This window comes from Ovis canadensis, chromosome 13 (genome assembly GCF_042477335.2).
Source record: "Ovis canadensis isolate MfBH-ARS-UI-01 breed Bighorn chromosome 13, ARS-UI_OviCan_v2, whole genome shotgun sequence".
In the NCBI taxonomy this organism is placed as follows: domain Eukaryota; kingdom Metazoa; phylum Chordata; class Mammalia; order Artiodactyla; family Bovidae; genus Ovis; species Ovis canadensis.
The window spans coordinates 52,368,875-52,395,795 of record NC_091257.1 but is presented as its reverse complement, the minus strand read 5'-3'; the positions used below and the strand labels follow the sequence as shown (position 1 = coordinate 52,395,795).

The 26,921-nt window shown below is 42.6% G+C and overlaps 1 protein-coding gene across 2 annotated transcripts in view; it reads right to left on the bottom strand.

Moving 5' to 3' along the window:
• LOC138417851 (neuroendocrine convertase 2) overlaps nucleotides 1–26,921 on the bottom strand; it is a 238,392-nt gene that overhangs the window by 192,578 nt on the left and 18,893 nt on the right. Inside the window, exon 2 of one of the 2 annotated variants that reach the window (XM_069548862.1) lies at nucleotides 18,644–18,748. The exons of the other annotated variant lie outside the window; for it this stretch is intronic. Within the exon in view, the coding sequence (XP_069404963.1) occupies nucleotides 18,644–18,748 (105 nt within the window). The remainder of the gene's footprint in view (nucleotides 1–18,643; nucleotides 18,749–26,921) is intronic. 2 annotated transcript variants of the gene reach the window in all.

The following is a 26,921-nucleotide window of genomic DNA, read 5'->3' as shown; positions in this document are numbered from 1 at the left end:
CAACTGGGGCTGAAAGGACCACTTCCAAAAGTTTCTTCATTCCTACAGCTATATCTGGATTCACTTTGGCTATCTTTTTCTCCTCGTGGCATCCCAGCCTCCCTTCAGAGCAGAGTGATCTCAGGATAGTCACACTTTCTATGTGGAGTTGGCTTCCAAGAGTCAAGAGTGGAAGCTACTCAGTCAGGTAAGGGCTACATCATAAATATATTTATAAGAATTGGCATAGCATTACTCCTGTCACATTCTACTGCACAAAGTCACAAGCCTCCTCACATTTACAGGATGGAGAAGTAGGACTCTACTTATTGATGGAGAAGAGCCAAGTCATGCTGCAGAAGAGCACACGTAATGAGAGATGTTGTTCTAGACATCTTAGCAAAATGTAAGTTCCCCAGTTTGGCACAAATGCCCCATCCTTTCTCATTAACCAGGGACTACATGGTACTAATTGCTGCCAATATAATTATGAATGTGAGTGCTGAGCTTATAAAACAGCCTCTGTCCCAAGGAGTCCCCCATAAAGTTAGAAGATGCTTTTATTTGTATCTTTATTACTGTTTTGAATAAAACTGTACCATACAGGGCACTTCTACTGTGCCCATGTCCAGTTTTTCTCTGTATCCGTCTCAGCTTCTTCAAACTGAGTCACAAACAGTGTCTCCTTCTGGCCCGTAGATGATGAGGAAACATTATATGTGTCCTTTTCAAGACAAAGCATTTGAGAGTGGGTTGATCTCATCATACTTCCTCTTCCCCTTCCTCTTCCATATTAGAGGCATCTCAAGATGCTGGAATCTTCAACAGCATCAGTTGCTGAAAGATTATGTGAATCAAAGCCCCCATGGACCCATGCCGGACATGCAGTATGAAGGCATGGTAAACATTTGTACATCAAACTGTTGGAACTTAGGGGCAGCATGATCCAGCTTATCTTAACTAATACTTTTATTATTCATAACATTCTGGTAGGAAATGCAAGAATCCCAACATAATACGCTTTCAGGAACATTGTTTTAACTCACACTAAAATTTTTCATGGAGTAGAGGCAAGCAAGGAGAATAAATGGAGAATTAAGAGGGAGAAAACACAAAAGTAGTAGGTGGTAATGTTAGCTTTTCTGCTCTGGCAAAAGTCATTGTTATTTGTGAAACTAATATGTATTTTTAAAGATGAAGTCACTCTCATAACTTTGAAATGCTTGCGCGTTCATTTGTAGACTCTTGCACTTGCATTGTGATTCCATGATAGAGATGACAAATTGAGATAATTTATTTTAGATATTTGGACTTTCATTGTTATTTAATGCTACAGATGGTGAAATAGAAGCAATTAGTAAGGGTTAACTGACTTGCCCATGTTGCATGAGTAAGTAGGAGATGAGCTTTTTTTTTAATGCTCTGAAGAAGTCAAATGACAAGTTATATTTTAGACATGGAGAATATGATCCTTGGCCAAGTTATTCTTTTTCTGAGATGGCTTAACTTACTCATTAAAAAGGAATCACTGTATTAAGTTTTAGAAGAATCTGATTTGGTCTGCACTTGAGTGCCACCTGGTATACTGTCATGATTAGCATTGATGATTGCTCATTGATTTTGGTTTTTTGATTAAAAATTTTCATGATTAAACATCAACCATTTGCAGATGTGTGGACAAATTATCAACTGAATTCAAATTACCTCTAAAGACCAGATTGCAAACTGGTTGGTCTGGTGATTTTGGTCATGTGAACAGCTGAATTAGATTGCTCCCTGGGAAAGAAACTGATTGCTCAGAGAGCAGCGCACACAAACAAATCAACTAGATTCAAAGTGATGCTGTTAGGCTATATAAACCCAGTCTTCAAATAGCCTCGCTGGCAAGACCCTGTTTTTCATTTAACCTGAATGATGTTTGTGGGTTGTGAGTAGTTTATAATTTCCTTTCAATATGAAGTCAGTGTGAGATATTCCGTGGAGTTTATATTAACAGATTTATATCATCCTGGACAAAGGCTTTTGAGCTTTGTCATTTTTTCTTCTGTTCTATTCAACCTTTTTATTAAGAACTGGTTGAGGATATTGATGTTGATCAAAATCAGACAGAAGGTCTGGGGAAGGAATGACAGGAAGGTGGGAAAGATACTGAATCAGGATCTAAGACAACCTTAACAGGTCATAATAAACTCTAACAAGATGAAAAGTTCAAAGCTGAACCTAAGTCTTTGCTTTAGGACCAGTACACCAATCTTCCAAGGATGGATTGATTTGCAGCACATCTGAGAAGATACTAGAAGTTTTGACTAGTTGAAAGGTCAGTATTAGTCAACATAAGATCTGTGGCCTCTAAAGAAGGATAAAGTGTTCTCATAGGAGAACAGCCTTCCAAGTATGAGGAATGAGACTCCAGGGCTACTCTGACATCATCAGATCATAGCTGGATTGTGTGTTTAGTTCTCAATGTTCAGAGAGGTGGGATGAGGAAGGACAGGAAGTCAAACCAAATTAAAGTGTCTTCAAGAACCAGGAATGTTTATTCTGAAGAAGATCCAGGGTCATAATAAGTATATTCAAATGTTTAAAGGGTTCTCATATGGAGGAGGAGATCACTTAGCCTCAGAAAGCAGAACCTGGATGTGTCCCAATGCATTAGGATTGCCTTAAGGAAGAATTTTTTTTTTTAAGCTTTCGTTTTCCTGGGAGATTTTTTTTGGGGTGGGGGGGTGGGGGGAGCTGCATCTGGTCTTCACTGCAGTACATAGGATCTTCATTGCAGTGCCTGGGCTCTGTCATTGCCCCATGGCATGTGGGATCTTAGTTCTCTTACCAGGGATCAAACCTGTATCCCCACCTAGGAAGGCAGATTCCTAACCACTGGACCACCAGGGAAATCTCAAGGAATAACTTTTATGTGGACCACCTTGGCAAACTGTGAGGTCGGTGAGGGGTTGGGGGGCTGGGGGAGCTTGCATAGAGGTGACTTGTCCAATACTGAGTCATCCTGTTTGGGGAAGTTGAAGTGGAGGGATTGAAAAATGGAGCCCCATGGACAAATGTGCTCTGCTGACTTATTTTTTCATGTGTTAAGAATCCTTGACTAAGCCACTAATATATTCAAGAAGCACCAAGATTTTGTACTAAGGTTGGCATTTTCTGATTTTCTTGAAACACCGGCATATCCAGTAGCCATGGATCTCCATTTCTGTGAGATAACAACCATCTGAGGAAGCTGCTCTGCTTTCTCCAGTGAAAGGATTATGCTCCTGGGTTCTCCACACTCCCCACCACTCCCTGTTGTGTCCCCACCTAGAGGAGGAAGAAAAAGTGATCATGCGTCCACTTGCTTGAGTTACTGCTTTGCTTACACCCAACCCATCTCAACTGGTGACTTACTTGCCCAGCCTCTCAAGGCATTCTGTTTGTTATCCTGATCTGACACACTGATTGACTGTGTTGGAGAATAGAATTTAGTTAAAAATCACTGGTTTTCCAACTTTTTTCTTTTCTTTTTTTTTTAGTTGAAATAACAATACTTCTGCTCGTTGCCGCCCAGTTTGACAAACGAAATCTCACACCAAATCCGCAGATGTGGAGAAGGGACTTGCAGACACAGTGGGGGAAGGAGAGAGTGGGATGAATGCAGAAAGTAGCATCGACATATATACACGATTATGTGTAAAACAGATAGCTAGTGGGAAGTTGCTGTGTAACACAGGGAGCCCAACCTGGTGCTCTGTGATGACCTAGAGGGGTGGGATGGGGGGAGGAGAGGGAGGTCCAAGAGGGAAGGGATATATGTATAATTATGGATGATTTCTATTGATGTACAGCAGAAATGAACATAACATTGTAAAGTAATTTTCCTCCAATTAAAAAGTGAATTAAAAAAAAAACAAACCAGGAGGAAAATCTATTATCTTTGAAGTGAATGAAAAGCCTCTATCTCATCATCTCTTGTTTCCCTTGAGGCAAGAAATGGAATTTTAGGGCTCTGATGACCTGGTTTGAACAACATATGATGTGAAATTTTCTTCTAAAGTTGGGGATACTAACATAAGCAGTAGTTCTTCCAAACACTTTACAGTAGCAGTCCCCAACGTTTTGGCACCAGGGACTAGTTTCACGGAAGATAATTCTTCCACGGACTGGAGAAAGGGATGGTTTCAGGATGATTCAAGCACATGATATTTATTGTGCAATATTTCTATTATTATTACATCAACTCCACCTCAGGTCATCAGGCATTAGATCTTGGAGATTGGGGACCCCCGCTTTAGAGTATTGATTTAAAGAGAATTCCCATTTCTTATATGAAAATAAAGATATGCAAAGGAAGGATCACAAACTAGCAGGAAATCTGGGTTTTGGTTTTGGCTTCACATCAACTGGGGCTTGCCTGGTGGCTCAGACGGTGAAGAATCTGCCTTCAATGTGGGAAACCTGGGTTCAATCCCTGGGTCTGGAAGATCCCCTGGAGAAGGGAATGACTACCCTTGCTTGGAGAATCCCATGGACAGAGGAGCCTGGTGGGTTACAGTCCATGAAGTTGCCAAGAGTCAGAAGTGACTGAGCGACTAATACTTTCACTACTTGCACATCAACCAGCTGGAGGAACCCCAAATATAACACCAGAAGGGACCTTCGAAAGCTAACCAGTTTACACTCCTCACTGTGTAGACAAGGAAACTGAAGACAGGGGGATAAAATGATTTGACAAGGAAATGTGGCTAGTTATTATCAGAGCTGGTGTCAGAACCCAAGCATGACCTTGGGTGGCACATCCTCCATCATGCTTCTTTTGCCCCTCCTTGGCAGTTCTTTGAGTCTGTTCACACACAGTTTGTGAACCACTCTGGTTTTCTTTTTGGAGAAGGAAATGGCAGCCCACTCCAGTATTCTTGCTTGGAGAATCCTACGGACAGAGGAGCCTGGCAGGCTACAGTCCCCGGGGTCACAAAGAGTTGGGCACGACTCCTTCTATTCTCTGGGAGGGCTTTCCCCTGTCAATTCTCCTAGGTGTCCTTACAAACTGACATCCATTAAGCAGTCCTTTATACGAGGGGGGCTGCTCTCCTTTTTCAAGGGGAATGGAAAGCAGAAAATTGTTTTGTCTTACCTGTTTTCTCTCAGGCAATTAGCTCTTTATTGCTGACTGGGACACACTTGCCGTAGAAAAGATGGAAAACATAATATTTTCGGTACAGATAATGGGAAACCAATAGGATAATCTCCAGCAATTGGACTGTTGTTCAGAAGTGAATCTCTTTGTCTAGCTGCTTCAGTCATTTCCTCTACTCCACTCACAAGGGTTTGAAGCTACTGGAAATGGAAGGAATTCATTTCCTCTCATTTTTCTGAATTCCTTTGACTTGGAATGAAGAGCACAAGCTTGTTTATGGATGAAGATGTGATCACAAACACGTCAATGGACATCATAAAAGCAAAATGGCTAAACCAGTTTCAAAATACTCGAAGAGAGTTTCAGAGTGGTTGTTTTTTTTTTTTAAACCTTTCTTAGGCTTATCCATGAATCTTGATCTTAGGAAAACCCATAGCCAGATAGACATACTTATTTTAACCATTTGTGTCATCGTGAAGGAGCACTGAGAACCTCCTTCAATGAAGCATTGAATATAGTTCACTCTGGAGCAGCGGTTTCCAGAGTGAGGAAACCACTCAGATCTGTCTACCTTCTAGATAGATTTTTATATCTTAACAGGGAATTATTTTAAGAACTCTACCTTTCTGAAATACATGAAAATGTGATCAAAGCAGAATCAGCACAGCTTGGATTTTGCATTTCTGGATTGGCGATTAAGGTTCTTAACTGGGGGTCTACAGTCCAACTTGATCTGTCTCACAGCTTTTACAGTTTCTTAAAATTAAAAAGAAGTGCCCAACTCAGATGTCCCTCCTGCCATGTCAAACAGAGGCTATTTCTGGGTAACTCCACCTAGCAACTCACAGAACTGGCTTGGCTCTGAGATATTGCCTTATTGGCCTTGAGGTTTTAGAAGCTTGGTTCTTAACCATTCGGAGTCAAATGTGACTCCCTGCTTAAAAATACACCATCCATCCCAGATACAGCAGTGTCTGGTTGAGTTAAAATTCATGCCACCATTTTTATTTAATAATCTCATGTGTGCACCATGAATTTCAATACTCTTTCAGAAAAAATAGGTTGGAGATGGAAAAACTGAAGAAACTCATATTCCATTTCTAGGTGGTTTTAGTAAGAAATAATTATAGGGAATTATTATTATATACAAATATAATTATATCTTGATACTCTGATAAAAGTGAATGAGTAGGACACATTGACTAGATGAGTCTTTGCTTGACCTCTGACCCTTTTTCTCTGGTATCTGTCACTTCTCTATTTCCTCTGCTGGCTCCCAGTCATCTTCCAGATTTCTAACTTTCATTCATAGAGTGCCCCGGGCTCAGTCTCACACAAATTATCTTTTCTGTTTGCACTCATTTCTCAGATAATTTCAGTTTGTCTCATGGCATTGAATGCTATTAGTAGATGGGTGGCTCCCAAATTATGTCATCAACTCCAACCTCAATCCTAAACTTTTAAATGTGCTTGCTTGTTTTGCTTGGATGCTCAAAGCAACTCTCAGATGTTAACATGCTTAAAACTTGTCTCTCGATTCCCTACCCACACCCAATCAATGTGCTTTTCCTCCCATCTGTCCATCTACATAAAAGTCTATCTACTCCGTGCTCGAGTAACTCAGGCCAACTGCCTTAGTTACCCTGGCATTCCCATTCCTGATCTAATCCATCAACAAAGTGAAGTTGCTCCGTCGTGTCCGACTCTTTGTGACCCACGGACTGTAGCCTACCAGGCTCCTCAGTCCATGGAATTTTCCAGGCAAAAGTACTGGAGTGGGTTGCCATTTCCTTCTCCAATGAATCAGCAAATTTGAAGACACTACCTTCACGAAACATTCCTACATCAGACTTGTTTCTCACCACCTCGACCAGCTTCTACCCTGGTTTAAGTTGCCATCCTTTCCCTACCATCATTCCTGAAAGATGACATCACCTTGAACTGATCTCCCAATTTCCAGTGTGCAGCCCCATGCCCACCCCATAGTCTATCATTCACCCCAAAGTAGAGCAATCCCATCTAATTCAGTCAGGCAGTCAATTCAGTCCTTATCCTGACCTCTACTGTTTTATGTGATCTTGCTTCCTTGCTGACTTCATTTCTTTTCCTGTTCTCCTTGGCACACATCTTCCCAGTCTTACTGGCATCCTTGTTGTTCACAGAACACATCAAACATGCCCTGGATGGGAGGCAGGTCAGGGGAAATTCACCTTAAAAACGCTAAAGATTTTGGTGGAAAGTCCTAAAAGTTTGCCAGCTTGCCTTCTGAGAGTCATCATCTTGTGAATTACTAGGATGATACAAAAGCACTTTCTTCTTTCCATGGTGCTTTTCTCTGTGTTAGAACCTCTTAGAAAGAAAGTTATGCCTCCCAGAAGTCTACCAGAAAGGTGTCTTCCAGAGTGTTCTTCCTTCTCTTTTGGCCGTGAGGCAGTATCAGCATAAGTGATCATTTAAAATAAGCTCACAATATCTAGAAAAAGCCTGACTTATTCCTTAGCAGCTTTCCCTGTGCCTTTCTGAATCCATAGTAAACACAGCTCCCCTTTTCCCCACAAAGAGTTAATTATAGCTCTCTCAGCAGCTCTTTGCGGCAGGAAGCCAGGTACATCAGCAGTGCCCAGAGGAGACACAGAAAGTGCTCCCTGCTGAGTCGTGAAGCCAGCAGATTAGGGCAGATTCACTTTCCCTTGGGTTAGAACATCACTAAAGGTGGCTCTCTTTTGCTTCCTCCCCCAACACATTGTTCCTTCTCCGGATGCTCTCGTCACTCTCAAAAATGTGCACCCCATGAAGGTTTATACTTGCTGAGCCTACCTCTTAATGAGGGTCTAGAAAATGAATTTGATCACGAGTTGGGACGCTGAGTCAGTATCTGCTCCACGTGGGTTTCTCAGGCTCACGCTATGGGTTCCAGGTGTGGTCAGAGTTGCGTGTCTACAGATTTACTTTTCCCTCTGAGCTCATGCAGTCCCGGGAGGAGGGCAGTGAGGGAAGCTTGGCTGCCTAGAGAAAGTTGCTGACCCTAGAGGCATGCCAACATTGCCTGAAAGGCAAGGCTTGGGGCAGAATGTTGGCCCCCATGCTCTCCAGACTCATGTCACTCTCGTGACTCTGCGACATATCACATGGTAAAAGGGACTTTGCGGATGGAATTAAGGTGACTAATCTGCTAAGATGAAGAGAGGGGAATTAGGTTAGGTTATCTGGGCGGGTCCAGTGGAGTCCCAGAAGCCTGAAGCAGAAGAGAAGCAGAGGGATGTGGAGACAAGAAGGATCAGATGTGTGTTGTTGATCTGAGAATGAAGGAGTCACGGGAGAAGACACTGCAAGCCCATTCTCAGAAACATCTTTTATACACTCAACTCCCCACCCAGAGTCTGTTTCCACAGAATGCAAGCTAAGACCCGATCTTTGTTTGCTCTTTTGTAGAGAAATCACACCGTAGGGACAGAGTTCTGAAGTAGGTAACGTGTAAACGATGCATGGTCAAAATGAACTTTGGACATTTCTTAGGAAAGTTAGAAATCAATATACTGTGTCTCAATGCATCGCAAATGTGTGGAATCTCCTTCCACGAGCAACCCAATTCTGTCTCATTGTTCACACAGCAGATGAACACGCTAGCTTGTACTTAGAAAATATTTTGTGTCAGAAGTTTTATCTTAATCATTATTTTTTAATTTATTTTTAACTGAGGATAATTGCTTTACAATGTTGTGTTGGTTTCTGCCATACAACAGGAACCAGCCATAGATATACATATGTTCCCTCCCTCTTAAACCTCCGTCCCATCTCCTATCCCTTCCCACCCCCTAGGCTGTTGCAGAGCATCACTTTGAGCTCCCTGTGTTAGCTATCTCTTTTACATATGATTAGGTACATGTTTCCATGTTACTCTCTCAATTTGTCCCACCCTCTCCTGCCCCTGCTGTGTCCATAAGTGTGTTCTCTATGTCTGAGGCTCTATTCCTGTCCTGCAAATAGGTTCATCAGTACCATTTTTCTAGATTCCGTATATATGCATTAATATCCATATATATGCATTAATATACGATATTTGTTTTTCTCTTTCTGACTTAAGAAGTATTATCTATAAATGCTAGACGTTCTCACCCAGAAAGGTGAACCGCTCCCACTTTGAACTGGGAGGGAACGATCCTCAGATGACTCTGCTTATTCTGGCCCCTGGAGGGCACACATGGGTTAAGCAGTCTCCTGAGCAGAAGTGCCCACTTTGTTGTTATTTCCCTTCCTTTTTCACATTTCCATTTATAACTCAGTTCGTCAAATTCACATAAATCACATAAGCTGATGATATATCTTCATATTTTCCCATTACACTACTTTTGATTGAGGGACTCCAATTATTCGTTAGTGAGAACGAGTTCTTAAAGAATCACAAGTTCGTAAGCAATATCAATCCTCATTTGATTGCTATCTAAATCATCTCTGGTATTGAGAGGCATCATCAGTTTTATTATTTCTTCCCTGTCAGTCATGACTGTGTGACCCCAGAGAAGTCACCCTCTTAGGTTTATTTTATCTCAATGATATTTTAAAGCTTGAAGGCAGAGTGTTGAATCAATGTTTCCTATGGAATCTTCCTATTCTACAATTCTCTTTGTGCAAAGGACCAGGGAAATTATGAAATCTAAGTCGGTGACAGAGCAGCACCATGCAGTGTGGGGCCCCTTACAAACCACGGGATGGTTAGTACGTCATGAGCCTCCCTAAGCCCCTGTTTCCTCGCCTGTAAACTCAGGATCCGATGCCCCTTAATGCACAGGAGATCTCTGAGGATTAATGAGATGATGCCTGCTAATCCTTAGCATGGGCTGGACAGCAGGATTTGTAGTGAGAGATCATCAGCCACTGCCGACAGCTTCTTCCATGAAGCATCTTCGTTTCTACCTCTGCTTGGGGACTTTCTCCCGCTTTCTGAGGCTCGTGCACAGGATGTGCCAGGGGTTTAACATTCAGATCAGCTCAGAAACAAGAGACACCAGAAAGGGCAACTGTCTTTCTGCAGGGACAGTGCTGAAGCGTGCACGTGAGACCGAGGCTCAGCTGTCTAAATGCAGACCTGCTGTAAATCTCACCTTCTGCTTACTTTTGTCACTTCCCTCCATCAATTTACTCTTCCTCTTGTGCGTCTGAGGATCAGCCTCCCAAATAAGCGATCCTCTTCCAGGTCCTTGTCCCAGGGTTTGCTTTTTGCAGGAACCCAAACTAAGACAGCAGCCTTCAACAGACACGAACCAATCTTAACAACCGTTATGAAATTAAACTGAGAAGAGGCCCTGGAGAGATTCCCCTCTGGGCTCTTCTTCCTCAGCCATCTGGGTCCTGCAGAAGTGTCATGAGCAGGATCTTGAAGGACTGTTTAAGACCGTGTAAAGTGCTTTCTCCTCACTTACGTACACAAGGTCACTGGCTGGCTGGCTGGTTGGGTGTGGAGAAGTGTAAGAGTTAACAATGGAATCCAGATTTGTCTGAATCCAGAGCCAGAGATTTTAATTGATGTGATACAGCTTTGGCATGGAATAATGGTCGTAATCTACTGTTAAAAAAAGAAGTGAGTATCCAAACTTTATGAATCATTAACATGATTTCCTATGTATAGAAAGTGCACGCACACGTGTGTGTAAAGTGAAACCTTGTGATAAAGCTTCTGTGGCTGTCAGTTGATTACCAGACCCTCTGCTCTCCTGTTTAGATAACTGACTGTACTGGTTCATTATCCTGTCCTTTTGTTACTGTCACAATAAAATCCATCTACATTTTATGCAGTTGAAAATTTCAGACCCCATTCATAGTGTGTGACAGCATTTTAATGTAGACACATCATATGCAAACAAATAAATCTACCTGGTAAAACATTAAAAAAAAAAAAAAGCCCAAATGCCTTCCTACTAGATGTTGCTGTAGTGGTTCCCTTGCACTTGTGGTTCATTTTTTGTAAAGGAGCTTTGCTTTTGAACCCTGAGACCCACATTCTAAAAGTGTGTGTTTGCTACTTCAGGGTTCTTAAAGAGAGGACACAAGGTGCAAAGGAGCAGGGAGGAAAAAACCCGAGGAAAAAGGGAGAAATGATGCTAAATTTTTCTGTGCACTCCTTGAGGAGTGATTTGCCTCTTCATAGTGGTCAATGTGGTTCCTTTTTTTCATGATAGAAAATTGAGCTGATAACCGAGCAAGAAAGGTCCAGGTCACTGAAGGGGTCACATGGCTCAAGTGTTATTGAGACAATCCTTGAGGGGTGGGTTTGGGGCTGGGTCTCATCCAATTTTCACCAATAATTAAAAAATGTGTTTCTTGGGCTTCATCTCACCTTCTCTGTCTTCCTCTGGCATCAACTTCACTTTGTTTCAGTTCCCCATGTCCCCAGTTTACTGTTCTCTGTTTGCAGTAGACACCCCAGCGACACCCATGAATCCCGTTATCCCACTCAGGAGTGTCTCTTGGGGATTCCAGCTAATCTGTGTCTCTGAGGCCCCAAGAGTTCAGGGAGTTTCAAACCTCACCACTAGCTAACTCTCTACTTGCATGACTCTATCAATGGACCACGGGCTTCCCTGGTAGCTCTCCTGGTAAAGAATTCACCCACAATACAGGAGACCCCAGTTTGATTCCTGGAGGAGGGATAGGCTACCCACTCCAGTATTTCTGGGCTTCTCTGATGGCTCAGATGGTGAAGAATCTGCCTGCAATGCAGGAGACCTGGGTTTGATCCCTGGGTTGGGGAGGTCCCCTGGAGAAGACATGGTAACCTACTCCAGTATTCTTGCCTGGAGAATCCCCAGAAACAGAGGAGCCTAGCAGTCTAGAATCCATAGGGTCACAAAGAGTTGGGCACAGTCATATCCATGGACCACAGAGCTCTTATAATCATGCATCCTGGATGGTCCTTTCCCTGTGAGAATCTCAATTCCAAATAAGTTGCTCCCTTGTTGACCAAGAGACCTAAATCCAGGGTGGAAAAGATGAGGCCAATATTGGGGACCTGAGTCAGTTTTCAGCTTTCAAACTCTGGGCTGGAAGAAGCACAAGCTGGAATCAAGGTTGCCAGGAGAAATCTCAATAACCTCAGATATGCAGATGTCACCACCCTTATGGCAGAAAGTGAAGAGGAACTAAAAGGCCTCTTGATGAAAGTGAAAGAGGAAAGTGAAAAAGTTGGCTTAAAGCTCAACATTCAGAAAACGAAGATCATGGCATCTGGTCCCATTGCTTCATGGGAAGTAGATGGGGAAACAGTGGAAACAGTGTCAGACTTTATTTTGGGGGGCTCCAAAATCACTGTAGATGGTGATTACAGCCATGAAATTAAAAAACACTTACTTCTTGGAAGGAAAGTTATGGCCAACCTAGATAGCATATTCAAAAGCAGAGACATTACTTTGCCCACAAAGGTCCGTCTAGTCAAGCCTATGGTTATTCCTGTGGTCATGTATGGATGTGAGAGTTGAACTGTGAAGAAGGCTGAGTGCCAAAGAATTGATGCGCTTGAAGTGTGGTGTTGGAGAAGACTCTTGAGAGTCCCTTGGCCTGCAAGGAGATCCAACCAGTCCATTCTAAAGGAGATCAGTCCTGGGTGTTCTTTGGAAGGACTGATGCTAAAGCTGAAACTCCAGTACTTTGGCCACCTCATGCGAAGAGTTGACTCATTGGAAAAGACTCTGATGCTGGGAGGCATTGGGGGCAGGAAGAGAAGGGAACGACAGAGGATGAGATGACTAGATGGCATCACCGACTCGATGGACGTGAGTTTGGGTGAACTCTGGGAGTTGGTGATGGACAGGGAGGCCTGGCATGCTGCAATTCATGGGGTCCCAAAGAGTCGGACACAACTGAGCAACTGAACTGAACTGAACTGATGAAGATAAAAAAGCAACCTATTAATAAAAGAAATGTACAAAATGGAAACAATTTTTCTAGGGTATAAAAATCAACCAACCAAAGAAATCAACTTATTTTTTTTGGAGGGGGGGTCAAAAATTCTTTTTAAAAAGCACTAACAAGATGGATTTTTTGTTTTCACCAGCCCCACAGGCTGGGACGTTTTCAGGCATCCCTGTGACATAAGGACAGAACATACCCACTGGGGGAAGGCTTGGTCAAAACCAAAACGAAAAGTGAGGGAAGGCATTTTTTCCACAACATTTTCTATTTGAAAGTAGATTTTCCAGAAGATAATTGTGTTTTATCCTTCTCTTCTCCAACTTTTAATCTAAGTACAGTTAGCCTTCTGTATCTGCCCTTGCAGAACCCATGGATATGGATGGCCAGCTTCTCGATGCCACTTACATAAGGGGCTTGAGCATCTGGAATTTGGTATCTGCAGGGGTCCAGGGACCAGTTCTTCATGGAAACTGAGGGACGGCTGTGATCAAATAGTTACATTAATTAAAGGAAAGACACGAAATATACTAGTGGGTTGTCATTATCATTACAAATTACTGTGACTGATGCTAGGTATTTAAAAACGCTTGGAAGCTAAGAGCTTAGTGATTATGACAAAATTTCATGTAACCCATGGAGGAAGAAGGTAGATGAAGGTTTTTGCTTGTTTGAATTGCTGAAGAACCCAAAGCACTTACAAGCCATTCCCAGCTTCTGTCAACCACCTGAGTTTCAGTTACCATAATGGATCCATTAAAAAAGCAGTATCAATTATGGTGTTATGAAGTACCACAAACAAAGAAAGCCTGATTCCATCATTATTCAGATTTTTACAAACAGATCATAGCAGACATGTCCAGTTAGTTTTAAAGAATAGACAAAGTTCTCTTTTTTTCAGGTTGAATGGTCTATGAGATTTTTGAAGGAATACCCAGTGAAACTAACTTTTGTAGGTTTTTGGAGTGCCCCTAAAACTCACAAATATGCTCCGAATAGATCCTTAAAGAACAAAACTGACTCACTATGGGGTCATGTGCTGACACCAATGGTCATAAGACTTGTCAACACTCTTGGATGGGGAAGAAGCTAGGAAGAAAAAGCTCCCATGTAAAGAATGCAGAGGAAACATGTAATATTCTTTGAGCCCAAGGGAAATAAGAAAAGGTTTCAGTGGACTGATAGGAGTTTCTGACTTGAAACAGGTTCAAAGAGAACCCCAAGGGGTAATTGGATGGTCTAGTATCATTGCTGAGAAAAGGAAATAAATGGTTGAAATTCTTAAATCAAATATAACTTTCTCAACAAATGACATCCAGGTAATTTTTTTGTTGTTGTTAAATTATCTGGCTTCCATATGACTAGTGGGAGTTTCTCATTGAGTAACTGAGTCTTTAAATTTTTGAACGTATTTCATTTCAGTGCTCTCTATGTCAGATGAGCAGATGTGAAGGACTGTGAAACAAATGTTTGAAATAAATCTATTTCCCAGCAGCTTTTCAAGCACTCATTGAATGTACGGGGTTTGATATGTAGACTGTGGACCACAGTTTGGTTTGACTTTAAGATTTGTTGATGCTGCTCTTAGCTAAAGTTTGATCAATGTCACAGAGGCTTTGAATGTGGATTAATTGTTCTTGACCTTGATGCTGAGAAGGAATTTTCAGTTTTCTTATTTCATTCTAGCTTTGGGTTTATTTATTACATTTTCAAATTATTTTAGCTATTTGCACTTTCCAAACACACTGTTTTGCTTCAGTGGTTGCACTGTGACTTTGAATATGATCAGGAACACAGAGTGACTTTGGAAATTAAAAGCTGGCTGTTCATGGGATTCTCAGTGACAAGACTTGAAAATGATGAAATGAAGTGGTTTCTTTCATCCACAATTAAGAATGTATTTAAAGGAGGCCCTGGAAAGACAGCAATATTTCTGTTTCCATTTTAGAATAATAATGAAAACATAAGATTAGAAGAACAATATTATTTCATGGATTAAAACCCTGAAGAAAAAATATTAACCATCCATCTATTCATCTGACAGTCATTTATCGAGCATCTACTGTGTACTCAGAATGGTACTATAGAAAGATACCTAGAAATAATTTTTGCTTTTTAGCATCTAAATAATGTTACACAGCATTATGTTAATCCTGTTAGCAGAAAGAAATGGGAAGACAAGGAAGCACCTTTAAAACAGTGCATCAGAATATTTTTCTTAGCTACGTCCCTCCATATTGATGAACAAATGTAAACATACTGGAAGTAGCACCATGTTGGTGTGGGCAAAAGCCCGTGTCATTCCTTTCCAGTGTTTTTCTTCTTTTCCTTTAACAAAAAATTTAGTAGTGAAATGAAAAGCAAAAACATCCTTGAAATTTCTGATCTGAAGCCAAAACAAAACCAGAAGTTTGGTCCTCTATCTTTGTCTTCCTTATTTCTTGGGTGGATAGGAGAGCTTGGTGGTTTCTTTTGTTAAAAATCTACTTAGGTAGATTGAGCCCTGAGAGCCTGTAGAAGCTAAAACTATCCTGGGAATATGTGCACAGCTCCTTGGACTCTGTATTTGCCTTAACAAGCTCTAGAATAGCAAGTGAGGGTGGCCAGGAATTATTGCAGAGACGGGGTAAGAAGGAAGCTGGGGCAGCAAACATGATTCACGTCTATTGGTCTATGAGATAACATGTTCCACAGAAGGATGAAATAACCTGGTCTTTTTTTCCCTTTCATTAAGCCCTTTTATTTTACCTGTGCCCTTTTCCACTGAAATATCACCAAGTATTTTAAATAATCAAGCTTTTTTTCTTGGTGGGACTGATTTTTGGTGTGGAAAAGCAATGAAATAGATATTTTGTTCTAGTGTTCAAATAACTATAAAATTTTATTTCATTTATTTATTAATATTTTATGATTCTAACCATAGAATATTTATTCTTGTTTCTAAAACAGTCCTGGTAGGGAACTCAGGCCAGTGCCTTGTTTCTCCTCCATGTGGTAATTCAGGGACCCAAGCTTCCTCCATATTGTGGCTCTGTTATTCTTTATTATTATTATTTACTTATTTTTTAATTGGAATATAGCTAAAACAACTTGCTCTTAAGATCTTGACTCATGAAAAGTAACTTGCAACTTCTGCAAGAGACAAAAACATCCTTTTCAGCTACCCAGTCCTTCCCCTCTCCTTTCTATTCTTCCAGTTTCTTCTCTTTCTGCACCTTGTTTGAATGTGCTTGGGAACCCCCAAATTGAGGTGTCCTAACTCAATGTATTTGTCTTTTGTTGAAGTCTATAAGTCCACAGGCCTCACAGCATCCTTATAATACGGCTGTTGTACACTCCATTGTCAATGTTTTTTTGTTTAAGAGCAGTCATCCTCATGTTTTGGTATCAGCTGATGCCAAAACTAGGTGACCACAAACATGTCATGCAGAAAAGACTCAGGCCTTAATCTAACATTTGGGAACAAGGCAATCATTACTAGCAGGTTTTTTTTTTTTTCATTTTGCAATGAGTTATGAGATTTTATGCTTTATTTCTTTTCCTAAAATGATTTTATTAATGACAGCAGCCCTGACATCTAACCTGTATGAGAAGGCAGATAAAAGATACAGGAGATTTATGACCTTCAGTATCACTGTTATCTTCTCTTGTTCTTTACGGACAGGGCAGATGGATACCCCCAGCAGGCAGAGGCAAGTGGCTACCAGGAGGACCCTTATAATGGGCAATGGAGGGATAATGGATGCTCCATTTGGATAAAATAGATACTACTTTGAGGAGAAAGACAAGTGACTGGAATCACCAATGCAGGATTTCCTTCTTTATTCCCCATCCCATCATACTGTCTTCTCTTTCAGAAATATCTCTGTATCCTTCAAGAATCAGCATTTCAAAGATCGTTTCAAGTAAGTGCAAGAATAAAACAATCTTACTCTAATGGGCTCAAGGCATCTCTCTGAACCAAACGATGGCTTCTTAGTTTCACGATTTCTTGGTTCCCTTTCCTGATCCAAACCTCTTAAGCATCATTTTCCTTCTTTCCCAGTTTCTTTTATGTGTTTCTCTCTGAATGACCTCAGGGCACTGTCTTTAATCATGGAAGAGGACAGAAACACAAGGGACTTTTAAGAATTGTATAAATAAAAGTAAATAATTGACCATAAAGGGTGAGACCATGGGGCAGGCATGAAGCATAAGGAAAACCAGTGTCACATGTACCAGGGTGGTCGTGGTCCACTGGTACCTTCTCTGGGTACGGGACACAGGTGAGACAGGCAGGATTCCCTGCCCATGAGCTTCTCAAGGGCATCCCAGACACTGAACTGGCACAGTCAAGGTCAAGGTTGTGAAGACAGAAAAGAGCTTCTCTCTTAAGTAATGGTGCCAGCTTCTACAACAGGCCCTTTAAGAATGCTTGGCTTGGGTTGATAGTACAGACATCTTTAAACCTACTGCAAAAGCAAAGATAAAGTGGATTCTCAAAGCAGTGTTTCCATTGTAGGGAATGTGGGATCCCTGGGTTGAGGAGTTCCAGGAAAATTGCCTGTGGCATGTCAACTGGTGATCGGCTGGGGGAGTCTGCTTCATCTGTATTCCTAATTAAAGTCCACATTCAGCACAGTCACATGTTTCCATGAAAAGCCCCACCAGAATGATTCTAGATTGCACCAGCTCCAAAGGAGTCTCATATGTAATGTCTAATTCAAACGTCTGCCCTCTTTACATCTGTGTCCCCCATGTCCTAGGCAAGAGGGCATGAAGCCTTCAGTGTACAGATAGCAAGCTGCCTGGATGATGACTTTCCCTCTTGGTGAGCTGTATACAAGAAATCAGATCCTTCCAGTTGAATGAGTGTGGGGAGAGCAGAAGGGATTAGAAGGGGGAGGGTTCAACGATGCCCAAAGTTTCTATTCTGAGAAAACAGGAAGTGGGAACATTGGAGAAGGAGGCTTATGGACAGGGTGATGAGTTTGGTTGTAAGAAAATTGGATTTAAATTTCTAGGGAGGGTAAGGGAGTAGAAATTGAGACCTAGAGTCCAAGAGAAGGTAAAGATTGGAGTTCAGAATGGGAGTCCTGAGCATCAGGAAGACAGGGGGCCTGGGTGACATAGATCAGGAAGTGCTGTGATGGGCAGACGGGCAGAGGAGACCGAGGATTCAGTCATGTGTGGACAGGAGAAGCCAGCTGTCTCCTGCAAGCTGATGGCTTGCTGGCCCTCTCGTGTTCCCATTCACCACACGGGGCATGGCAGTCTCCTCAGGGCATGTGGATTCACCAGGAGAAACCTCCCATAAAACGACTCATTAAACTGCTGGTGTCTTCCCATCCATCAGATGCCAAAGCACATCCCCTGGCAACCCGAAATCCTCACACAACAATGCAGGAGGAAAGGGCAGGAAAGGGGTGGTGTCCCTGTTTACTCCCCTCCCTTGGTCTCTCGACGGTAAAATTATCATGTGTAAGGCAGAGCAGCAGAGTCCCCAGGACCACCCTGCGAAGGGTCCGTGTGGGTGATTGCAACACACCCACTGAGTGCCTTTGCTCCACAGTCCTGACCCCTGCCCCACCCTTGCACACTCCCTCCACAGGCTCATCTGCGGCCGCAGAGGTTAGAAGGCAGGTTTCTAGGAAGACTCACCCTGGGGTCTCTCTCCAGCTGCTGCTGATGCTGTAGGCTGCGTCTTCTCTTGGCCTTGGCCAGGCCATTGTGATAAAAATGGTACAGGCCTTCAGCGAAGGGGAGCTGTGAAGAGTCAGACAGACACAGGCAAGGTTAGCTTCTGGGGGTGCCCCTGGACAGGGATGCCAGAGCTGGGGTGCATGCTGGGGCTCCTGGGATGGGACTCCGCATGTGACCCTCTGGTTTTCTGTCACTGTTCTCCTCCCCATCTCCCTACTTTTCAGATGTAATATGTTCACCTCCCTTCTCCCCCAAACCCATTCTTTCCTCCACTACTGTAGTTTTCGTCTATCTTTTCATCTTCTCTTCTCAGCCATAGAGACTTCCCTTTACGTTCATCCCCACACCAACTTCTCCAGTCTCTTCTCTTAGGTATCACAAGAAAAGGAAACTGCAGGCCATTAGCCATTAAAATGGAACCCATGTGGACCATCCCCAGGTCCCCCCATTGTGCCTGTATGAATCTTTGATCCCAAGTCCATGAACATAATAAAGTAGTTGTTGTTTTATTAACAGATTCACAGACTTGGAGAACAAACTCAAGTTCCCAGAGGGGAAGGATGGGAGGAAAAGAGAGGGAGTTTGGGATGGACATGTACACAGTGCCGTATTTAAAACGGATAACCAACAAGGACCTACTATTGTATAACATAGGGAACTCTGCTCAATGTTATGTGACAGCCTGGATGGGAGGGAAGTTTGAGGGAGAATGGATACATGTAAATGTGTGGCTGAGTTCCTTTGCTGTCCACCTGAAACTACCACAACATTGTTCATTGCCTATCAGTTCAGTTAAGTTCAGTCGCTCAGTCAAGTCCGACTCTTTGCAACCCCATGGACTGCAGCATGCCAGGCCTCCCTGTCCATCACCAAATCTTGGAGTTTACTCAAACTCATGTCCATTGAGTCGGTGATGCCATCCAACCATCTCATCCTCTGTCGTCCCCTTCTCCTCCTGCCCTCAATCTTTCCCAACATCAGGGTCTTTTCAAATGAGTCAGCTCTTCACATCAGGTGGCCAAAGTGTTGGAATTTCAGCTTCAACATCAGTCCTTCTAATGAATGTTTAGGACTGATTCCCTTTAGGATGGACTGGTTGGATCTCCTTGCAGTCCAAGGGACTCTCAAGAGTCTTCTCCAACACCATAGTTCAAAAGCATCAATTCTTCTATGTTCAGCTTTCTTTATAGTCCAACTCCCACGTCCATACATGACTACCGGAAAAACCATAGCTTTGACTAGATGGACCTTTGTTGGCAAATTAATGTCTCTGCTTTTTAATATGCTATCTAGGTTGGTCATAACTTCTCTTCCAAGAAGTAGGCATCTTTTAATTTCATGGCTGCAATCATCATCTGCAGTGATTTTGGAGCCCCCCAAAATAAAGTCTGACACTGTTTCTCCATCTATTTGCCATGAAGTGATGGGACCAGATGCCATGATCTTAGTTGTCTGAATGTTGAGCTTTAAACCAACTTTTTCACCCTCCTGTTTCACTTTCATCAAGAGGCTCTTTAGTTCTTCACTTTCTGCCATAAGGGTGGTGTCATCTGCATATCTGAGTTTATTGATGTTTCTCCTGGCAATCTTGATTCCAGCTTGTGCTTCATTCAGCCCAGCGTTTCTCATGATGTACTCTGCATATAAGTTAAATAAGCAGGGTGACAATATACAGCTTTGATGTACCCCTTTTCCTATTTGGAACCAGTCTGTTGTTCCATGTCCAATTTTAACCGTTGTTTCCTGACCTGCATATAGATTTCTCAAGAGGGAGGTCAGGTGGTCTGGTATTCCCATCTCTTTAAGAATTTTCCAGAGTTTATCATGATCCACCCAGTCAAAGGCTTTGGCATAGTCAATAAAGCAGAAATAGATGTTTCTCCGGAACTCTCTTGCTTTTTTGATGACCCAGCAGATGTTGGCAATTTGATCTCTGGTTCCTCTGCTTTTTCTAAAACCAGCTTGAACATCTGGAATTTCATGGTTCATGTATTGCTGAAGCCTGGCTTGGAGAATTTTGAGTATTACTTTACTAGCATGTGAGATGAGTGCAGTTGTGTGGTAATCATTGGCTATACTCCATTATTAAATAAAAAGTTAAAAAAATAGTTGTTGCTTAATACTAATAAGTTTGGGGTTGGTTTGTTACTCAACAATGGAATACAGGAACAAATGGGTAGCTGAAAAATAAAGTCTTATTCCTTCCATTTTTAAGACTGTGCAGATTTGGAACTCTACAATAGCACTGGGTCTGTCTGTCAGTTGGTGACACCAGCCTGGAGCAGCCCAGATAAGGGCCCTCAAGGGATGTTCCTGGCACTGGAGGAGGGGACCTGAGGCCAAGGAAGCAGATACTGGATGAACTTCAAGGGCACAGCAAGTTTGGCTAGGGGTCGGGTGTGCGAATGAAAATTTTTTAGAACACTGTAGCATTTGTGATTTAGTTTCTGTTCATTAAAACCACCTTCTTCAGGGCAAGTTAAACATAAATATTTTATGTGCATCTTTCCAGGCTCAGACATTCTTGAATGTTTTCTCTACTTAACCCTGCTGATGTGCTCAGGGAAATATTAAGGTTTATCAAAAAGGAAGAGGGAAGATGGAGAAGGAAAAAATGTAGGCGTGCTCATCTTTTGCTCTCTAAAGACTTGTGCCTGTGACCACAGTGAGGTGGTAAAAATTTGGGAATTTTATTTCCTATTCTGGAGGGCATGAAGAATCTGTGAATTTTTAACAAGAAAGGAAATTTGGGGTTATCAAGCACCATTAAGCTTTGGACAGACATTGTTCTGGCTCTGTTTTACTGATTTTTTAAAAAATTAAATTTGAACAGAGGCAAATGGAAAACTCCTTCTTACAGTAGAATTCCAATGAAGAAAAGTAGAAGTCATGAAAGGAAGCTGAATATCACCATTTGGAAGCACCGTGAATAATTATGATGGTAGACGCAGACGTGGGGAATGGACTTGTGGACACGGTCGGTGGTCGAGGAGGTGGGATGAATTGAGAGAGTGGCACTGACGCATACCTGCACTACCCTGTGTAAAGCAGCAGGTAGTGGGAAGCTGCTGCATAGCACAGGGATCTCAGCTTGGTTGCTCTGTGATGACCTAGAGGTGTGGGATGGTGGGGTGGGGGGAAGAAGGCTCAAGAGGGAGGGGATATGTGTATGCTTATAGCTGATTCCTGTTGTTGTACAGCAGAAACTGACACAACATTGTAAAGCAATTATACTCCATTGAAAAAAAAGCACACAAATAATTGTGGCTGGCCAGTGTCACCAAAGGATGCTTAAATTAGTGGGTCATATCAAATGGTAAACAAAGAGAAATAATACCTTTATGGTGGAGAAATCTGGCAGAGACCCCCTCAACCAAGCGATCTAAGTTAATCTCACCATGGATGAAACACATCAAAATCACATGCCTCCTGATATGATACACTGAGAAGGAGACATCACTCATATGATTTTCTTGCCAAAAAAGGTAATCTGTGTTCAGCCAGAGGAAGCATCAGGCAAACCCTTAGTTGGCTACTACCCTTCCAAATCTTCAAGTTCATGAAAGTCAAATCAGGACAGTAGAAATTTTCAAAACTGGAGGAGACTAACAAGACAGGACAACAAAATCAATTCCTATCTTGAATTGGGTCCTAAGTCAGAAATAAGGACATTAGTGGGACAACTGGAATAATGTGAACCAAATCTGTAGATTAATTATCAGTGTTGTAGCAATGTTTCTCCTGGCTTTGATAATTGTCCTATGGTTTTATCCTATGTTGACTTTGGAAAAGCTGGATAAAGGGTATATGGGAACTTTGTGCTATTTCCAGTTCAGTCACTCAGTCGTGTTCGACTCTTTGAGACCCCATGAATCACAGCACGCCAGGCCTCCCTGTCCACCACCACCTCCCGGAGTTCACTCACACTCACGTCCATCGAGTCCGTGATGCCATCCAGCCAACTCATCCTGGGTCATCCGCTTCTCCTCCTGCCGCCGATCCCTCCCAGCATCAGAGTCTTTTCCAATGAGTCAACTCTTCGCATGAGGTGTCCAAAGTACTGGAGCTTCAGCTTTAGCATCCTTCCTTCCAAAGAAATCCCAGGGTTGATCTCCTTCAGAATGGACTAGTTGGATCTTGCAGTCCAAGGGACCCTCAAGAGTCTTCTCCAACACCACAGTTCAAATGCATCAATTCTTCAGCGCTCAGCCTTCTTCACAGTCCAAATCTCACATCCATACATGACCACAGGAAAAACCATAGCCTTGACTAGGTGGACCTTAGTCGGCAAAGTAATGTCTTTGCTTTTGAATATACTATCTAGATAGGTCATAACTTTTCTTCCAAGGAGTAAGCATCTTTTAATTTCATGTGCTATTTTAAAAAGAGTAATTTTTATTGTGGTAAAATATATATAATATAAAACTTTTCATTTTAAAGTATTCAGTGCACAGTTTAGGGACACTAAGTATCTCTCCACTGTTGTGTAACCCTCACTACAGAGCTCTTTCCATCCTGCACATTGAACTCTATGTTCATTAAATGATAACCCCTCATATCTTCTCCTCCAGGTCCTGGCTGCCACCATCCTACCCTCTGTCTCTAAGAATTTCACTACTCTAGGTATTTCATGTAAGTGGAATCATACAATACTTATCTTTTTGTGACTGACTTATTTCACTCAGCTGAATAGCTTCAAGGTTCATCTGTGTGAAGCATTGTCCGAATTCCCTTCCCCTTTTTCTGGCTGAATAATATTCCATTGCTTGTATGTACCACGTTGTGTTCATCCATTCACCAGCTGATGGACGCCTTCCACCTCTTGGCTATTGTGAATCATGCTGTTGTGAACATGGGTGTACCTGTGTGCAATTTTTTGCAAAATTTTTAAGTCTAAAATTATCCCCAAATTGAAAGTGTTTACAATGTAAAAATATTTTTCTAAAATTACATTTGAATGGCCTTAAGAGGGTCATATGTTTAAAAAGTTCAAGCTGGAGGTCCCACCACTTCCCATTATCACATCCTGAAGTCCTTCCACATGATTATAACTGAGGGCAGTTGAATGGCACCCTGGCTTGGTCTAACTGCCTCGTTTTATAGAAAAAGATACTGTGGCTCATGAAGGAGCAGGACTTCCTAGTTGAGGGGGAGCTTTTAAAGGAAATCCTTGGTCTCTGGACTGTTCCTCCAGACCCTCCCCACTACACAGCTTTCACTGCAATCTCTTGCTATGTATGTCCCATCCGCTTTGTAACCAGCACTATGAATTCACGAGATTGCAGGCTGGACTTCCTGACAAAGATGAGTGTGACTCAAGCACAGCAAAGCTGGTGAGTGACCTCTGCTGTGTCCTGGGGACCCATGACCCCAGATTCTTCGATTAGAAGCACTGTCGTGGCTATAGAAGACATGGAGTTATTAATACTTGGTCTCATAGAGAAGACATGGAGTTACTAATACTTGGTCTCGTAGAGCTGATATTGGAAACTTGGGCAATATACAAGTAAATTGACTGATCACAGACTAAACAGAAGATTAACCTGCAGGCATTGGCTATTTTTCTGAGCCCTTTTTGCCTCTTGTCTTTGGAGTGTAAAGCCCAAATCCACAGGCCTCCGAGCCTCTGAGAAGTGACTGAGGAGATTATGAGCAAGTTTGAGCCTATGTCAGGCAGGAGACAGATGCCATGCCCATTTCAGTAGTGCAAGGTACCTGCCGTCCACAGAGACCTCAGTGCATTCCTCCATTTCTTAAGTAGAATGCTGGTCTTCCAAATAGAAATGATATATTAAAAGCAATCTTAAGTCCTCAAACCTTCACTTGCTTCCCAGTAAGATACTTCTCATATATCTCAACTCTCGTGTACAGGCTTAGTCATGTCACTTGTGTTTGACTCTGCAACCCCGTGGACTGTAGCCCACCAGGCTCCTCTTTCCAGGGGTATTCTCCAGGCAAGAATACTGGAGTGAGTTGCATGCCCTCATCCAGGGGATCTTCTGGACCAAAGTTATCTTCATTTAAACACACATACACCCCCACACATAGCCTTCTTTTCTTCTTTTACACCATCACCTTTGTCTCTTAGGGCAAACTATGCATGGTTCCAGAAGGAAGGAGAAAAAAGAAGTGAAAGAAGAATTCACAGCAAATTGTCAGCTTGAAGGTTCAGGCTGGGTGACAGTATAATAACGCTGCTAACTCAGACTTGCAGTTTTTAGAAATTCTCATTATGCCACGGAATGTTATGGATCCCAGCAACGCTTCTCATTGCCTCTCTTCTGGCTCTCTTGCCTCCTTTTCCCACGGATAACCATGGCTCCAAGCTAAAGCTTCTCTTTGAACCCACATGCTCACTTTCCTCAACAGCAGGAACTGGCTGCTGATTGTGAACAGATAAAAAGGCGTGCTAAATCCTCCTGGAGCCCACATCTGTCTCCCTTTAGACCAGAGTCCCTTCCCCTTAGGCACCCACTGGGACGCTGGTCTGCGAAAACAGTCTCCACCTCAAATTTTGTGCTTCTGTGCATTTGCTGTTTTAGGAATGACCACTGCTTCTCAGAGGTTCTCAAATGGGACCAGAACTCCCAAACATGGTGGTGGTGGGAGGTCTCTGGTCCTGACCCATCCCTTTTCCTTTGGCAGGTTTGTCCCTTATGCTGATTTTCATGATGCTTACTCAAGTTTATTTGAGCAAGTTTGATGGAATATTGGACTTCGTTCCACATATAAAGAATTTTGTAATTCTATTGGCAAGGGGAGCTCCTGTACGGGGTTCAAGGAATAAAACCTGGGAAATAAAACATCAAGGATTGAAAACCGGCTCATCTGATAACAGTTCCATTTGGGGGGTGGGATTCTGCATTTCACAAGGGGGCCTAGGTTCTTCATTTTACTGACATTTCCTGAGACCATGCTTAATTTCCTGGATTGCATGCACTCTCTTATGCGTGGGGGACTTCGCTTTGCAGTAAGGAGGAGGGAGAAAGGGAACTGGGGGGCGGGGGCAGGGACAGGGTCCCAGACTCTGCCCTACTGGCCCTTATAGGCCAATGAAGAAACACACAGGAAAATTACAATGTTCAATTGACAAAGACATATAATATTATAGAAACAGAGATGGACAGAAATAGGGAGATTGCAGCTTTACAGCCACAATTAGATAGGAGAAGGTAAGGAAAAGAGAGAAGGAGAGAGGAAGGGGTACCCCGAGAACATTTTGGAGAGAAGCAAGGTCAGTTGATATGATTTAGCATTAAAAGGCCTCTCCTTGCCTCCAAAGTTTCCCTCTCAACTCCATCCTAAATTTAATTTATTTTTTTCATATCAAACACTTGTGTGAAAGTCCGGTTATCTCTGGGAAGGGTGACACCCTAAGCCATGGTCAGCTAAAGGCCTCACTGAAATTTGCTGATGGGATGGAGGGTTAGAGGTCCAGAAAGGAAGAGAGGAGAATTTATGGGGATGGGGGACGAGGGGCAGGGGGCGCAGCAGGGTCGGTACCAAAGCATATTCCTGCCTACGTTATACCCATGCTTCAGCCTGAATAGTCTCTTGTGTATAGGTTCTCAGGGCTCATCTGTGCTGACTTGTATCTTATCCCCCAATCAAAGTTCCTCCTCCTTCAAGTCTGGACTCAGGGTCACACACCTCAGCCATCTGAATACTCTCACCTCTTTCTGTCTTATTTTGGAAAAAGAGATGGGCAGAAAGTGGGTCTGGAGAGATATAGGTAAAGATCACCACCTCTCCTGCATGAGACTTCTTCTCTGTCTTCCACTTCCCCAGGATCAACATAAATTGTGTCTCTTGTCAGGCTCTCGGGTGATTAACAAAAAAGCTCAGAGAGCATGATGAGTGGCTGAGCCTTGGAGACAGCAGCAAACCCAGGGAGACAGTCTGTGGCTCTGATGGCTGAGGAGAGCCGGGAGTCCTCATTAAGCTTCTCTGATCTTGGAGAAAGCCTCTCAGGCACAGGGGTTTCAGTCATGTATCATCATGATGATGTGTGTTACAAACCACGGAAAGTCTTATTGCTGTTGTTTTGCTAAGTCGTGTCCGACCCTTTGCAACCCCAGGGACTGTAGCCCACCAGGCTGCTCTGTTCCTGGGATTTCCCAGGCAAGATTACTGGAGTGGGTTGCCACTTCCTTCTCTGAAATCTTAGTGGCTCCAAACAGAAACCGATTATTTAGCTCAGTTTCCTGGATCAAAAATGTAAGCTTACTGAGTGGCC